Here is a 17,009-nt window from a genome sequence, read left to right as displayed (position 1 = left end):
GGGGATGTTCTAGGGCACGTAGACAGGAGTGCATGACTCGGCTGGGAATTCCCCGTGCTGTGTTTGCCACCAGACTCCTTTTATCATAAAACTACAACCAGAGCCTGAGGGGCTGCTGTGTTTGCTTCCTTTAAAATTGTGATTTTTAATAATTTCAAAGGGCGTGCAGATTTCTGAATGCATCTACTTCAACCTACTGAGAACAGTCTTCATTTACTTAGCGTAGAATGTCTTAAAGACACGTCCTTCTCTTATTCTAGTTACTAATGTATTTTTGGTTTCAAAGTACATAGTCGTCCTTGAGTGTTGGTTTTGGTTTTTTTTTTTTGAATATTCTTTCAGCCACATGCTATGCGAAGATTCCATTTTGATTTAAAGTGCTTATACAATGTTTACACAAATGAATTTTATTTCTCTGGTTTTATTCACTTGTTGGCTTTTTCTAATGAGAAAGTAACAGAAGTTGAAGTGTTAGTTCAGGTAAGAAACAAAGAAATTCCCAGGAGACAGAAAAAGAGGAAATTACTTGGCCTCAAAGAGACTGGCGGTGACCTTGTCACTTTGGTGACAGGAGCCTTCACCTAGCAGAGCAATAGGAAGCGTGACATTGTAGACAAACTTTTATTAACCGAGAGGAATGGCTGTATGTCATGTCCAAGTGGGTCATTCTCCATGCTTATTTTTTCAGACGTGTGTTTTATCATCTGCATCTATATTATTGTGGCTGAATGCTCATAATAATTTATCAGGATTATTCTTTCCAAAGCAAACGGAATTAATGCAGGTATATCAGAACATGGCTGTTAATGACAGCTGTTTATTTTCATCTTGAACCACTAGAACCATGTTTATGCTTTATATTTCTTTAGTTACTAATTAAAAATAAATTTTAACAAATGTAGGAAATAAAGAGGAAGAGTAGAAAGACAATTTACATATAACTACCGTAAAATTTTTTTATAGTTGCTCATTAGGTACAGGAAAAACTCTCTCTTACACAATCTGAAAAAGCTAGATTGCCTCCGAGTTTTCAGATTGTTTCAGCTTTAATTCTGTCTGACAGAACAGGAGGATGCATTCTGTGTGCATAGCTGTATGATTATTGTTTTCTGTGGAGGTATCCACCCTGCTTTTCCTGATGTCTCTTCACAGCCACGTACTGCCTCAGAAATGTCATTTGACATCTGTATTACCTTAGGTCTAATACAAAACTGGTCTCCTGCTATTTGGCCTATGAAATACAGCTAACTTCAGAGTTAAGAGGATCATTTTATTTTGCCCGTCTGATGTTTATAGTCCCATCTCTTTGTAGATGAGTTCATAAAAATCCTCTTAGGAACAGACAGTTACTTTTATTCACAAGAAGGAAGGAAATGCTCTAATGTTTATACTATGAACCTTTTAAAAGCTTAAGTTTAGTAATTTCTGTTAGAAGTTTGTTCTCCCTGTTCCCAGCTGTGCTGTTCTCCCCTCCTGGTATTATGGTACTTCTGTAGATGTTCCATTAGGGATCCTGGGGGGATTCTTCCCTTGTGGATGGGCTCTTGCATATTTTTAGCGCTACAAGAATTAGAAGATTATTTATCTTTCACGGTTATTTCCTTCGAAGGGTGACAGGCTGCATATACGTTTTCTCCAAACTGAAACTGATGACTTTTTTTAAGTAATAGTGATTATAACAGTTATAAAACTAACATTTTTACTGCTTGCTTGCAAAATAGTGGCTTTGTTTTGGGCATGCAGGTTTTCCATGTTTTGGTGGTGACTCAGATTTTTTATGAACCTTCCAGTGTTAATGTAATATTATCCTCACCTGTTGATGGTGGATAGTCTGGTCTCAGCAGTGATTTGTGTTTTGCACGTTTAACCTGTTCTTGTCTTTTTGACTTATGTTGTGTGTGGAATTAATACTTGTGGTGGTTTCAGTTTCAGAATTTTCTTTGTGTTCTTTTATATTCTGGTAATTAAGAGTGCTGTCTTTGGTTTTGGTGCAGCTTTTCTCATTTCTGCTTTGAGAACCTGAAGTTTTGACCGTCCCATAGATGGTCTAGTTTACTTTAGTTTGGATGTTTATGGTACAAACTTTTGGTCTTGATGAAAGCAGTTCTTAAACCTTCTCCCCCTGCCGCCCAGGAAGAAGAGCGTAAAAGCCTAGTTTTCTGAATATTTCTGAGTAAGTGGGAGTAAATAACCGCACAGCTTACATTCTTTGTACGTTTCTTCAGTGCTGGTCAGTTAATGAACGTTGACATCGTTTGTAGGGGCTCATATAGCTTTAGTCTTTTTCTCTGGAGCGCTTCCTCCAGGACATACGTACCCTGACACACACCACCCCTTCCCGGTGGCTGCCAGACTGCACACCCATCCTAGCAGCATGCTTCAATCCTAGCCGGAGGCTTCCCCTGCTTTTCCAGCCTTGTCATCCCTGCCCACTGCATCTGTTTTCTCATCACTTGTGGGTAGCAGCACTTGTTTTATCATGTTCGATTTTGTGATATCAGTGTGTGACTGCTAAGAACTTTTTTGGTTAACTCCCTAAATCCTTTTCGCTAGAAGTGTGCTGATGACTGTAGAGATAAAGGGCTGTTTCGAGTCCTGCACTTTTTCTCTGATCCCAGTGGCTGCTCAGGGCTGTGTAGAGCTCCGTAGAAGTAAAAGCTAATTTGAGCAAAGAGGAAACAAACCTCCAATATGGATTTTACACATCATTTCAAATGCAGGGACTGCTCATACGTCTGAGCTTTCCCAAGGAAAGCTGTTGAGCAATGTTTGAGTGAATCCCACTGTAGTGCTTTGGGCTTTTTTCACTTTCTGAATATCTTTGGATTATTCTGATTGGAGTCTCTGGAATTCATTGTCTCCTACTCACACGTATTGCTGTAATTCTGCTATTAATAGTGATGGGAACTTGCTGGTTTTCTTATCTTTGTGTATATGGGTTGAACACTTTTTTAAAGTGTAGTTTGGGGTAGAAGTGTCACGAGCTGGTTGTTTCAGTTTTCTGAAAGATGCCTTAGTGAGCATTCAAACACTGTTCTCAAAGGCTACTGGTTGTGTTTGCATTGCAGGGTCTGTGGTACAACAAGCAGGGACTGGGCTTGGTATTTCTAGGGTACAGCAGTGGACAGTTGTCCAATACCACAGAGGTACTGCAGTTCTTACCGTACAGATGTGCCAGGCAACACCAAATAATAGTGTATTAGATGCTACTATTGTGATGTGACAATCTGCATACAATTAGCTTTGCCTTCTGCACTGCATTGTCCACTTTGTTTTCTCCTGTCCCATCCCCTCTTTCTTTCCCCAGGGCTGAGGGTGTGCTGGCTCCGTGGCATCTCTGTTTGACTAGTGGAGAACAGGAGAAAATGGAGGCAGTCTGGGCTTCCTCTTCTCACCTCAGACTCGTACTATTCCTCCTCCTCCCTGACAAAGTGCTGGAGCAAAACAAAACTGTTTTGTGTGGGCTTTCTATGGACGTATGGACCCTAAGAGAGGAGTGAATCAGGAGCACAGCTGTGTTGGTGGTACAGAATTGCAAGTCCCGGGAGGGTGGAGGACACACAGGTGCCTGTGCTATTCTGCACTGCAGCTTCTGTAGGGTGAAGGCACCAGGGCCATGTCTTAGAACCTCTGAGAGGTTGGTACAAGATGTTAGGGAGGGGAAAGAGAGACCCTTTTCCTCAGCCTAGCCTTTTAAAACTGTGCTCATCCCTGTCTATGCCATTTGATAGTATCATGACAGATTCAAAGAGAGGTACCTCTTGTTTCTGGAACATGATCCAGAATGTATTTCAATGGCTGCTTTTTGTTTGAACTTGAGTTTGCCACTTGGTACTCACAGTTTTGAGTTTTCCAAGATACCAAGGTAGGAGTACTTAGTTTCAGATGACAGCCACTGTTGATTCAGGTTTGAAAAGCTCTTTGCTTTCCTCAAACGCTTGCTAGAGGAAAGCCTGTTTAGTTAAAGGGGTTTACTGCTAAATAAGCTTTGCATACAGTTTTCGCTTGGTGGTTGGCATGAAATTGTAGCAAGAATGGATTTTGTTTAACGCGATGTTCCTTTGTGGTTCTTTGTGTCTCATCATCATGGTGTATGCAGCAAGGGGTGCAATTACATTGAAAGTGAAATTGATTTGTAGCTGCCCGGATAATTTCCATGTCTAACCTGAGGGGAAGAATCAGTAGTTAATGCCATACTTACTAGAAAGTTCATTAGTACCTGGAGTTATTAAAGCTGAAATTATTTTGGAAATCTGTTTTTAAAGTCATGTGGAAGTGTGGGTTAATATTTTTTTGAATGGTACATGAATGCATACTGGAGGTGCAGGGAGCTGCTGCTCATTTTGGGAGATCGTGTTATTCATGTGCTTCCCACCCCAAAGTTGTTCATTCTTTTCTTCTCCCCAACAAAGTGCTGGAACAAAACAAAACTGTGGTGTGTGTGGGAGTCCCCAGCTGGATGTGTGGGGTGGGGAATAGAGCAAATACCTGCCCTTACAGGGGAAGAGAGGAAAGTCTTGGTATAAATCTGTTCATTTAGCAGGCTCCTCCTGCTCACGTACATGAGTTTTTGCTTTTCATCTGAAGTTATTCTTATAAATTAGTTCATGTTATACTCACCTGTATGAAACTGAGAGGCAGCGTGTGGAGGCAGCCTCCTGAATAATACTCTGCTAAACGATATCCTATTTTGTATCACTTTATATCCAGATTTAGAAAGGCCCATACTGCTGAAGAACAAAAGAAAAGAAATAAAAAAATGGGGGGAGGGGAAGCTGCTGTTTGAAAGTAATTTACCTGCACTTTTTACTTGATTTGGACGGTCCTGCTTGTATTGGTAAATGGAGATTAGTCCCAGCAGCCTGAAATCTTTTTGCCTTCTACATTTCACCAGCATTTTGTCTTAGGAAACACTGGTTTTAAGTTGTCCTCCCTATCTACTAGAAACTGAAATGTATTTCTTAAGAAGAGGAGGAGCAGATACATACTTACTTCTTTAATCTCTCAGCTCCTTTTGGAAAGCAGCTTTTCAGAGCTGTGCGTTTGGGTGGTATCGAGGGTAGATGGGCATCCCAAGGTCGAGGCAACCTCAGGGACCGTAGCTGCTCTTTGAGGAACCCTTTAATGAGGTGCTTCCCTCTGCTGCAGTACGTGGGCAGAGTGGGCTTGATTGCTTCTTGCTTTCTGCCTCAGACTAGTGGTGCGTGTGCTTTGACCTCTCGTCCTTGTTGTTTAGCCGGAGGCTGGTGGCAGGGGCTAAGGAAAGGTGCAGGCTGTCAGAGTAAGCTTGGACTGGAGGCTCTTTGTTGATTGAAAATGAATGAGCTGGAGAAAAAGAGGGAGAAAGAAACAAAAGTGAAGACTTTGTAAAATGCAGAAAAGCACTGAAAGATGATCAGTAGGGTTCCTGTCATTTTAAGCTCTGCTGTATTCCGTGTGTACATATGCTTGAGTAGTGGGTGCCAATAAGTAATAATCCTATAATTGAATCTGCAAGTTACTGTTTGTACAGAGCAGGGTGGATTTCTTGGGGGGAAGAATGATGACTGACATTCTGGTTTTTTTCCTTCTTGGTGGACTTAACCAAAATGAAAGAATCAGGGTAGTAATTTGTGTCTGGATGCAGCTCCCTCTAGAGTCCAGCAGTACTGTTTCTGAAGAAGCTAGAAGGGCATATCCTGGGGAAGCAAACCTCTTCTCAACAGTAAGTTTGTTTCCTCCACAATGGCCCTGATCTTTGCGAGCTTGGGAAACGAAACCTGAACTTCTATGTTACCACAGCGCACTTTGCTGTTCTTAAACAACCAGGTAGATTTTAATGCATTTAGTGACTTTTCGTAGACTGTCTCCCAAGCCAATAATTGCATGCAAAGAGGATGGCACGTGTGGTATCACAGATGTACGAAGGTAATCACTATGTGTGGAAAGAATATACTTGTGAATTAATATCGTGCACGTTGGCCTGTTTTTAAACCATATCAAATTGTTACGGGAAACTGCATTACCTTAGAAAACGATCCTTATGGATCAGAGTGTTTAAATGTTTTACCGTACAGGTGCAGACTGTGGGGCTCAACCTTAGGCCAGCTGATTGTGGATAACTCAGTCAGCCAACCTGTGTCTAACTGCAGATATTGGATGTGTTTCTTAGGTGACTTGCTATAACTAAGAAGTTGAGGGGGTTTTATTGTTTTCTCAGTTCCTGAGAGGGATAAGAGCATCTCCAAAGTTGCTTTGTGTCTGTTAAGCGTACGTTCTCCACCCCCACAAATCTTACATTGGAGAGTTGTGTTGGTTTCCTAAGACCTAGAAAGTTAGGAGTTGGCTGTCTTCTGTGTTTCCACAATCCAGCTGAATAAAATACAAAAGATATAGTTAGTATCAAAGGTGAAAAGGCGCTGGATGCTAGGGTTTGCAGTTTTAGCCATCCTGGTTACTGAGTAGTGCAGAAAGGTTACACTGAAATTGCAGGGAAGAAGGTTTGTCTCTCATTTAGGCGAAAGCCCCACTGATTTCTCTGGGAACTTTGTGTTGTTACAGACAGCTGCATATTTTACCCGTTATTTTTATTCTGGCAGTTTCCCTGTAGAACAATCTGTCTTTCAGAACAAATGGTGTATCTGTGTGCAGTCTGAGGGGTTTAGACCTGCCCGGCGAGCGAGTGTCTGTGTACCCTGGGCGTTGTATGGGGGCTGCTAATGCCCGTGCAGACCCTGTGGCAGGCACCCAGCTCCCTTGAAGTGGCTTTACCGGACTCATTAAATGGTGACATAAAAAAAAATAATAAAAATCCTCTTGGGTGCTTTGCTGGGAACAGGCAGTACCGTACGCTTTGTTAGTTCCCTTTCTGCAGATCACCTTTCCGGGCATTTTGTTTGAGTTGGGGCAGTTTGGGTTGTCAGAGGGTGATAGAGGCAGGTGGAAGTCCCTCATCTATGGGCTCTTTGGCCATAAATCTGGGAGGAAATGGGGGAAGGTAACAGGAATGGAGAGGAGTGTGGGAGGAGCGGCGCCTGGGGTTTGTGGGGGTTTTAATTGACTGATTCCAGCATTTGAACTAACCCTGTGAACTAGGTTATTCCCAGCGGGGTGAGGTGTGGCTTGACGGCTGCTGCGGGAAGGAAGGATGAGATCCTGACGAGAGCTGTCCCCCAGCCCCCTTCACAGGGAATTGCAGACTGACGATGGTGCAGGTCAGTCGCTGAGCCGTTCCCCGTCTGCCTGCTCCGTCCCAAAGTGCGAAATCTTTCCTGGTCTCCTCTGCTTATCCTAAGCAGGGGGAAGCTCCAAATGAAAACGTCCGTGGCTCCTCTGCCCCCCTCCTGGGCTCTCCGGCAGCGGCTTCCTTTTTGAGAGGGTGGCACGAAGTCTGGCTCAGCCCGAGCCTTACATAACCTGGAGTAATGACTTGCTTTACTTTAAAAGGAGGTGATGACGCCAGAGCTCTGCTTCCTTCAGCCCCGCCGATTGGGCACAGGCACTGGCTGATCTCGTGAAATGATGCGGTATTATAACTAGCTACGGTTCTTTGGGTTTTTTTTCCTCTTCCTCCTTCCCTTTGATCTCTTGCATATGATGGAATACAAAATAGAAATCCTTCTATGTGGTTAAGAACAGCCCACGTCCAAGGCTCTGCGTTTTCTATATATATGTATATGGAATTTTTTCAAATGTTCGTGGTTGGTTTTTTTCTTTGTTTGTTTTTTTTACCTGTAGCTACATGCTCTCTTTTCTTAAAGCTGACGCAAGCGTGAGAGTAGCATGAATGCACAGGGAGCGGGGTCAGTGAGCCAGCGGTTATTAACTGAACAAAGAATTGCTCCAAGTCTTCCATGGAGAGAAGTATCTTGTTTCTTCCTGCTTTTCTGATAGGCTTTGCAGGATACGGGGATTGTGCTTTATTGGCAAAAAAGCTTGCTTTTCTCTTTCCACAAAGCAGCCAGAGAATCTCTAACAAAGGACAGTCACACTTACTTCTCTGTCACGTTTGGTACCTTTTTCCCCATGTATGTTTTCAATAGTCAGCTTTGTACCACACCTAGACATTGCTAATAGATACCATTCTCCATCCTCTGCAACTCCTGAAACCATGACGAAGTCACAAGGAAACTAATTAGCAAATTTGTCATGTGGTATTTTCCCTCTTGAACAGGTAAGGAGTGGCAAAGTGACTTTGGCAAGGTTACCTGGTGAGTGTCATGAAGCCAAAGTCAAAATCCTCTGCTTTGCATTTTAGGCAGCGCCCCTTTTATATTCAAACGTACTGGGGGAAACGCTTCTCTGTTTTGCATTTTAGTTTAAACTACACTTTTTTTCTTTATTTATCTGGTATTGTTCTGCTTTTAATGGCTGGTTAAACAAAATGTACATGTAGCTATATGTTTTGCAAGTATAATATTTTTAGCCAGGAAGCAGCAGCAAGTTTGGAAGGAGAGGGAACCCCATTTTAATTAAATTAGAAGTACTCTTCAGATTTTAAAACACAATATCACCTAACAGTTATTTGCTTTATTTATCATTTTAATTTCCTGCTTAGGCTTTGTAGAAAACTGCAACACTGAACTTTCAGAAATGTATGGCTCATCGTTTGGATCAAAGTTGTTTGGTTTTTTTTTTTTTGATGCAATACCCATTTTTTATTTTAATAGCAGTAGTTTGTACTACAGATGTTGAAAATGTCTTGTTCACATTTTCTTCAACATGCAGTTCACTGACTCAGTCTCAAAAAAATTCTAAGTAGGAGTCAGAAGACATTATTTTCACTTGCAAATGTGCAAATAGGAATGAGACAGGAGAAAGCTACAAGGTAAAATCTTTTGGGGCTAGGTGAACAGAGGCTTCTAGTTTAAATCTCTGTCAAAACAGATCTTGCAATTAAAACACCTGTAGGTAATCTTCATCTATGTAAAATATTTAAATACTTGAATTGTTAGAAGCAATTTCAGAATGGCACTTTTGTGTATTCTTTGTTTGTGATTTGTGTCAAATTTGCACTTAGATGAAAACTGGAATGAAATTAAGTTGTACAAAATCATTCTTCCGTGGTGCACGTTGTGTCATCCTCAGCAGCAGAAATGTAGCAAGTTATAGGACGAGATGAGAATCGGTTTCTTGAATATACCTGGGATGGTAATTCAATGAACTCAGCTTTGATTAAGATGACGATAAATATCTGTGATATAAATGATGATGATCTAAATCCTTTGACTTAAAAACATGACATCTTGTCTAATAGCAGCTTGATTTCTTCAATACATTTAAACAACCGTTGAAAGCCTGGGACCGAAGTCCGAAGCACTACATGTTTTGCCACAGCGATAGTCTGAAAAGCGTTTGCAGAAGGCAGTGTGTTTCATCGCTACCTGTATTTTGTGTGATTAGATTTTTGTTACATTATGTACAGCCTCCCACCCAGTTACGATTTAGATGAGTCTGGGAAAGAAAATAAACCGAGATTTATATGAACACAAATAATGAGAAAAAAACAGATTGATCAAATTTTGTACCTTACAGTTCAGTCCAAAACTCACTGAAAACACTAGGAAGACTCCTCTGATTTTCCATGGTTGGTTTAGATCTTACACAAAAGGAGTTTTTATTACAGTGTTTCTTTAAAAAGCAAATGATTCTCAAAGGCCAGCAATACTCAGTTGCCAACACATAGTGTTGTGGAGTTTGTCTGAACTGTTTTAGGTTGATAACCAATGCAAACCCGATGCTCTGGTGTGTTTTCTGTGTTGCTAAAACAAGATGGAAAACAGGACAGGGAAAGTAGCCTTAATGATATTTGTGTGTGCTACTAGCAGCTGATAATCAAGAGTGAAATTTGGCTGTCAGGCCTAGTTTGTGTTTAATAACTTACAAACAATTCAGATCTGTAGTCAGCTTCTGTGCCCGTTGGTGGCCAGCGGGGTGTGCAGAAGCCGCTGGTGGATGTGGAGCTGTGAGAAAGCTGTGGGATGGGGAAGGGACTGCGCAGCCAGCGTGGAGCAGTCAAGGCCGGGCAAGGAAGGTCTCTTCTGTTCTTCCGGGCGGCGATGAGGATGAGCAGCACCTGGGGCAGTCATTGGAGAGAAGGGAACCAGCCCAGCTTGCAGGGACCAAGCGTGTGGTGGCACGTTATGGATCCAGTGCTTCTCGCCTGTACTGCACTTGGTGGGCTTGGATCAGGTCAGTGCTGAGCAGTCCCAGAGCTGCTTGGCCTGCAGAGCTCAGCGAGCATTGAGAGAACCAGGTTCAAGGTGGAGAATGGGCATGGGGATGGGGAAGGAGCTACTACAGCTTGAAGAGATGGGAAAGGAGAGTCACTTGTGATAAGCTTCTGGATATTTTGTTGAAACTTTTTAGTTGAACTGACTTCAGGTTGATTTCCGTCCCCATCTTTAATGCTCTCTGCCATACAGAGGAGCTAGTGTCCTGAGAAACTTTACAATCAAATTTCTTACATGTGTAGGCAGATCTAGGTGTGAGTTTTAACCTTTATGAGTTTGCGGTGCTCAGGGATGCTGATATTGCTGCTGAAAAGGCATGTACTGAAGGGCCTTTATCTTGATACTCTATGAAAATACAAATTTTTATAGCGATTTTCTTTTAACAGGAGAATCTCCTGTGTTGTTTGCAAGGGAACCTCTCAAGTGACAACAGTTTATTGAGAAGCCTCTTCTGATGTATAGCACAGTCGTATAAGCCTGCGGCTTGAGCACGAGGCAGGTGAGGTATGACAGCCGGGTAAGGTTTCAGACCCCGTAGGGGAGGGAGAACATTCTTCCTTACTGGCAAGGCTGGTCTCACAGGAAAGCTATTCAGTAAATGGACTTATCTGTAACAAGATTACCTGCCATGAGGAGACCATTTTATAAACTGACTCTTTCTGGCAGATCTGATTCTTGGCTGTGTGCGTACATATTTATCATGGCTAACATGGCTCACCAGTAGGCTGGTGTGAGTAGAAAAAGCTGGAAAAATTCCTTTCCGTTTTGCACGGTAATGCAAAGAAGGAAATTCCCTTTTTATTGCTCCATGCAGAAGGACAGGTGTACGTCACCTGTTCCCCCTCATGTATTGAACTTCCATTTTCCTTGTGCTTGACTGCTGTATTGAGCGTGCCTTGGAAAGTACCCAGCTGTATTTACACAAATACTTGTCTCTAAATCTTGCTTCACAGTTTCATAAACCCCTTAGGTCAGATGCTGAGGTTATGTTTGGTTACTTATTCCAACCCTACAAAGGCCTTATAAGGCCTGCTGCAAGATCCTCAGCTATGTACTTTTCTGAATATATTTGTGCCTCTTTTCCCCCCTTAATAAACACTGTATGTTCTTGTGTAGTCAGCCTATTTGAGTCTGTGACATAGGTGAAAGGCTGTCTTATTTCTGAGCCTCTTAATTTTAATACAGTTCATCTTTTCTTTGGTAAAATTTATGTGGCTCTAATGATGAAAATAGCACCTTGGGTTTCTTTCAATGTTGTGATGTGCCCTGCAGCAACGAGGATGTTTTGATGGTTGCAAGCATTCACTGCGCTCTGCCACCCTCTCGAATGAACGGTTGCATAAAAATGTCTGGAGTCACACAAAGGGTGACAGCGCTCTGCCCTGGCTGGGTTTGAAGATCTCTAGATCAACCGTTTCTGCTAGGAGTGCAGCACGTTGTGCTCTTGTGCCAGAGCTCTTCAGACACAGCCTGCTTCGGGCTGCCTGTGCCCGTCCTGGTTTTCCTGACTCTCACTTGCCAGTTGTTTCAAGCAAAGAGCTGACTTCATTACGTGGACAAATGCTTGCTAGGAGCGAGCTGATTTCATTACGTGTCTACCAGCCCAGGTTTGCTGTTTGTTGCTGGCATTGGGTATGCCTGTGAAGGGAACCAGGCATGAAAAAAGTCTCTGTAGCACTGAAGAAGGCCAGGCATGACGGTTAGCCTTTAGGGGTTCACCCACAGCTTTAAAGTACTTATTCTCGCTTGTACTTACTTATTTCTCTCCTGTACCTGTCCTTCTGGTGCTGATGGATGATGGGGAGGAAGGCTTGCTTAGAATAAGCTTGCACTCCACAAATTCTGAAAGGTTGTTTCCTAAAAACTGGGAAGTCTCATTCATAGTCCATTTGCTGCACTGAGCCTTCTGCAGACGAGCGGTGCTGTACGAGCTGCTGACTTAACGAAGCGAACTACAGGATGCTCTTTCGCCTATTACTGTGCAAACAGGTTACCAGCTCCCAAGGAATTGCTCAGGTTTCAATCTCAGCTGTCCGGGTTTCTTGGAAGTTAGCAGGAATCATGCAAATAGTTGATTAAAAATCACAGATGCCAAGATTGTTTTCAAAGCCAAAAAGGCTGTACTTCTTTTTGCAACGCATTCTCCGCCCCCCACCCCCCGGCCTTTTCCTTTTGTGCTGTGAAACTTGGAAGCGGGGTTATGGTCCCACATGGCCCCTGCTCTGCTCGTCCTGTTGTCTGTTGGGATTCCCCTTGCGTGGGGCCCCGCCGGAGCCGGAATGGTTATGTAAGGATTTTTATTTTATTCTCAGTCTTGGTCTCTGCCACTAGTTGAACTGGATCACGGGCTGAGTGAATGGGATCTGATCCCAACGGCGTGCAGCTCCGCTGCTAGAGAGAGAGAGAGGAGAGAGACCTCCCCCATACACACCCACTCAGCCTCCCTGCTCTTCTTCTCTCTTTTAAAACTCTTTTTTTTTTTTCTTTTTTTTTTTTCTTCCCCCCCCCCAGGCGTAACCGAGGTTGCTCCCGCCGATCGGGAACACGTACCGAAGCCAAACCGGGTGGGCAGCACGGCTCCAGGCATCGGTTCCCAGTGGAGCGGCAGCTACCTCGGGCAGGGCTGTGTTGTGTGACTCTCCGAGCAGGGGAGGAGATAGTGGCAATTTTTATTTAGGCTGAACACGAGGCATATTTAACTCGTTATATAAGAGTGACCCTGGTCCGTCTCGGCTGGGTGCAGGGAGGATCTATGCGTACTGATTCCCGTCACACCGGCTGGTGGATTCAAGCACTAGGAGCTATTTACCAAAGTTATTTTCAGAAACCTTAAGGGCAGGTTTCCCTGCCTGTACCCTGGACTATTTTATCAGGAGGCATTTCCCGCTTGCAGACTGAACAGCCAGTGAGAGTGGATTTAGTGCTCGCTGGGCTGCAGGCAGAGATAAGGACTTGTCGGGAGTGACTGGAAACTTTTGTCCTGAAGACCCTGAGACAAGAATAGCAGAAGGGCTGAGAGCGTGCGGCCACATTGAACGAGTGTTGGGGCAGAGGTCTTGCCTCAGTGCACTGAGCAGCATGTTACTCTTGGATGAGTCTCAGCAGTTTCCAGGTAGGACGCAGGTTGGTTTTTTGCGGGTTGACTTCCACCCTTCCACCCCCCCGTTTTCTTTACCCTCTTGCTTTCCTTTTACAAACCATTAATTCTCCCACCCCTGTGATGGGGCACCCTATTCAGTGGCTAGTGAAGCGCATCAGGAACAGAGACTCTTCCGTGGGGCTCAGGTTTTAATTTGTTACCTACCGAGCAGGGATGGAAACGGTTGAATTTTCAGAATCTTGCAGTGCTTGTCGGTTTGATGGAGGGGATATGAAGAAGGAAGCTCTTTCTTTCTTTGTGCTTTTAATTATGAAGACTTTGGTGATGTGACATTCTGGGTCTGGCTGTTATTGTTTCTGCTGCTGTCATATTGTAATGCTGCAAAAGTAATTTTTAGCAAGAGAGGAGGCAGTTGTTAATATCAGTATGATTTTATATCCAGTGTCCTCTCCCCCACCATCTTCAACTTTTTGTGTATACTTTCCCCCAATATCCTCCTCGATAAAAAGTTTTGAGAGCTTCCGTTGTCGGTGAAATATTTGGCGACTTGTTGATTGGGCAGCAGGCAGAGCTGTCGGTGCTTGCTCCAGATCCCCTAATTCATGCCTAATAGACTAAGAGCTACTTGGCTTCCCCCCTGCCCCCCCCTTCTTCCCCCCCTCCCCCCCCCTCATCGAACGGAAGATGCTGGTGAAACCCTAACACAAGTTTAGAGTTTTGGGAAGTTTGCTTGCTGGTGGGAGGGTGTTGTGTGTTGGAGAAAAAACTTTGTTCAGATTTGAAGAACTTTCTAAATTTGTAATTTAACTTGTTACTTCGAGATCAGGTACTCGGGGGGACATGAAGCTTCTTCCACCTTGTTCACGTGGCAAATACCTTCAAAGTTCATGCTCTGAACTTAATAGGCTGGTCGAAAATAGTCCCCAGGAGCTCCAGCTCTGGGTTCCTGGTTTATTATAGGACTCCAGTGCAGTGTGGTCTTCATGAGCAGTTTTTATAGAAATAAGCCATGCAAGTGTTTATTGTCCATTAGTGGGAGGGGTGGACTCTAGTGGAAAAAAGAAAAAAAGAAAAATCCATCTTTTCTTCCTTTCTTATTTCTCTGGATGTGGTGGCAGGACAAAGAAGCTAATTCTGGGAGAGTGTGAACTGAGAAGGGAAAGGAATTATGATATCAAATGAGTTTGGATAAATGAGGAATCTGGGCGATACAAGTGGCTTATGTAACTCAGTCTAGATAATAGGTATAAAAAGAGAAGACGGGGAGGGGAAGATGCTTTTGGAAATGAGAGTGTAGGTCATAGATGGAGGAAGAATGCAAGGTTAGAGGCCTTCCAAAAAATTTGGGTGGAAAGGTATTTTGGGGTCATTTGTACGAATGTAAGAGAGCGGGAGTGCAAATGAACTCCTTGTACAGCATTGCTCGTCAAGTTATAAAGTCTGGGACAAGGTTTATCACAGTCTGCTCTACTGACGGGAAAATTATCTCCGAGGAAGCATTTCTAACTGATCTAATGTGGTTGTGCTCTGGCTGGTAGATCCAGGAGCGTCTCTGTCCCACTTCTCCATAGCCGCCTGGTCCCCAGAGAGGATGATAAAACTGCACAAGGTCAAAGAGCGAGTCTGGGGCAGAACTGACACATCACGTTCTTCCCTGCCTTTGTGCTTCAACTACTGGTCAGTGTTTCTTTTCCTCTCTGGTTTTTTGTGGCTTTTTCTCACTCCAGGTGCCTGAACACTTCTTTGGGGTCTTCAGAGTAGCAAGCACTTGTATATGCAGTGCTGTGCTATCTGTTTAGCATTGTATAAATGTTTCTGGAAAGCTAGAGAGGATTTTAATTATTTTTATAGTAGCACCTACCAGCTAGTAAATCAAGGTTTGTTGCAGTACACTACCTATCCCCCTGTTGCTCTGCAAGAAAAATGTCTTTATTTAAAGAGCCCTGTCTCTTCCCCATATACACATATGCTTCTTTTTTGACCATAGAGGTGGTTGTAATTTTAGCAACCTTATGAAAGAACCGATGCTTGGGCTTTCTCCAGGCTGTAACGTGCTCAGTTTTTGGGGTGTTATGTATTTTGCATGGGGGTGTCCCTGTGACATCGTGGCTTCGATTTGTGTGGGTCCGATTGCCATGAAGAACTCTGCAGCCCTTTGTCAAACTCCTTTATCAGCACACAAAGCAGTATTTTGAAAAAGGAAAGTAGAAACAGATTGTTCTTTGAGTGATGGTGTTTCATCCTGGTCTTACTAGCTTTCTCCAGTGCTCTCGGTCACTTTTCTGGCTGCACTTGATGGGAGAAGTGCCAGTGGAATGCGGTGGCACACAGGCTCAAACTCAACAATTTGCATTTTTCTCCCAAGTGATGCCTCCCTCATTAAATAGAGTCCTTGAAAATTCCTCTGAAATTACTTTAGAGACTGAAGCAGAAAAAGGGAATGCAGCTGAAGTTCTGTGCTGTGTTACAGTTCTAAAAAAAATCCACAACTATGTTTTGTTTTTCCAAGTAGGAAATTATATTTAAGGAGAGGAAAGAGAGCCTCTTGATCGGAGCATAGGACAGGGAGCCAGCAACTTGGGAGTTACTCAGCACTGATGCCTACCTGATTTCTTTGCCTTAATTTCCCCCTCTGCAAGATGGACAGGAGGGTGTTTCACAGGTTATTGCGAGGACCGTGTCATGCTTGTGAACTCCTTTGACACTGAACTAGAGTGCAAATGGCAGGTATTATCATTTTGAAATCTCTCCTCTCTTACACCATTGCCATCATGAGCAACAACAAAGGAGCACTCATGCTGCAGGATGCTTTACGCTGGGATTATTTCCCATGCTGCCCTTTTAAATTAGGAGTGAGTATCGGCTCTCTTCTCCCCCCTCCCTGTTAACAGGTCCTGAACGAAACTCTGGTGAGGGTTTGAGGCAGAGATTAAAGTTCGGTCTGTGCTTGTTGTTTGTTTGCCATTTTGGTGGCCTTGGGAGCGTGTGGCAGCAATAATCCCTTCTTTGTTGTTCCTCGTTGCTCTGAGGGTGTCCTGGTATAAAGCTAATACCACAACTCCCAGCTACCTAGTGTAAACTGGTGCTTATGCAATCATTGCATAATGCCGAACGCCTGCTCCCCTGCTCGTCCTCTTTTCTTAGTCCCTGCTATTTATCCCTAGAAGAGTCACCGGAGCAGCCAGCTGGATTCACTGTGCTGGGAACACGGCAAGCCCCCATACGCATCTATTAAGTTGAGAGGGGAAATTTATCTTTGTTACCTAAATCAATATTTATCCACCTTAACAGAATACAGCAATTTTTTTTTTTTTTTAAAGTTTTGAACTATTGTGAAAACAAATCAGGTCTGATGGTTAAATCCAGTTACTTTCTGGTTTAGATCCCTGTGGTAACTTTTGTAATCTGGCTCACAAAACTATATTCTGGGTTACTAGTTAACTAGGATAACCAGAAAGGGGAGGTTTGGGTTCCCTCCTGTGTACAGCTTGTTGAAAACTTCCCAGCACTCGAGTCTGAAACGCTTCCTGACTCCGGTGCAGTGATTTTATGTAACTCGGTTGCTCTCGCACACCCCCAGCTAAAGGACAAATGTAACCCATCCCTGCTGCGCTCGCCACCTTCCCGGGCGCGTTTCCTGGCTTTGTTTCCCTGTCTTGCCTAGTGCCCGCAGTGTCTGCGCGAGGCAGGGGGGGCTC

At 43.6% G+C, this 17,009-nt stretch overlaps 1 protein-coding gene across 5 annotated transcripts in view; it reads left to right on the top strand.

The window, feature by feature from the left end:
- RAD54L2 (RAD54 like 2) overlaps positions 1-17,009 on the top strand; it is a 70,371-nt gene that overhangs the window by 23,995 nt on the left and 29,367 nt on the right. Inside the window, exons 1-2 of one of the 5 annotated variants that reach the window (XM_063347570.1) lie at positions 12,480-12,498; positions 12,723-13,323. The exons of 3 other annotated variants lie outside the window; for them this stretch is intronic. In XM_063347570.1, coding sequence (XP_063203640.1) covers positions 13,290-13,323 — 34 coding nt within the window. In that variant the 5' untranslated portion in view covers positions 12,480-12,498; positions 12,723-13,289. Of the gene's footprint in view, positions 1-12,479; positions 12,499-12,562; positions 13,324-17,009 lie in introns of those variants that run through there. One more of the 5 variants, XM_063347568.1, reaches the window with a different exon arrangement.

This window comes from Chroicocephalus ridibundus, chromosome 10 (assembly GCF_963924245.1).
Source record: "Chroicocephalus ridibundus chromosome 10, bChrRid1.1, whole genome shotgun sequence".
NCBI lineage: Eukaryota > Metazoa > Chordata > Aves > Charadriiformes > Laridae > Chroicocephalus > Chroicocephalus ridibundus.
Note: the sequence above shows the minus strand (reverse complement) of the source record. Positions and strands in the feature narration are given on the sequence as shown.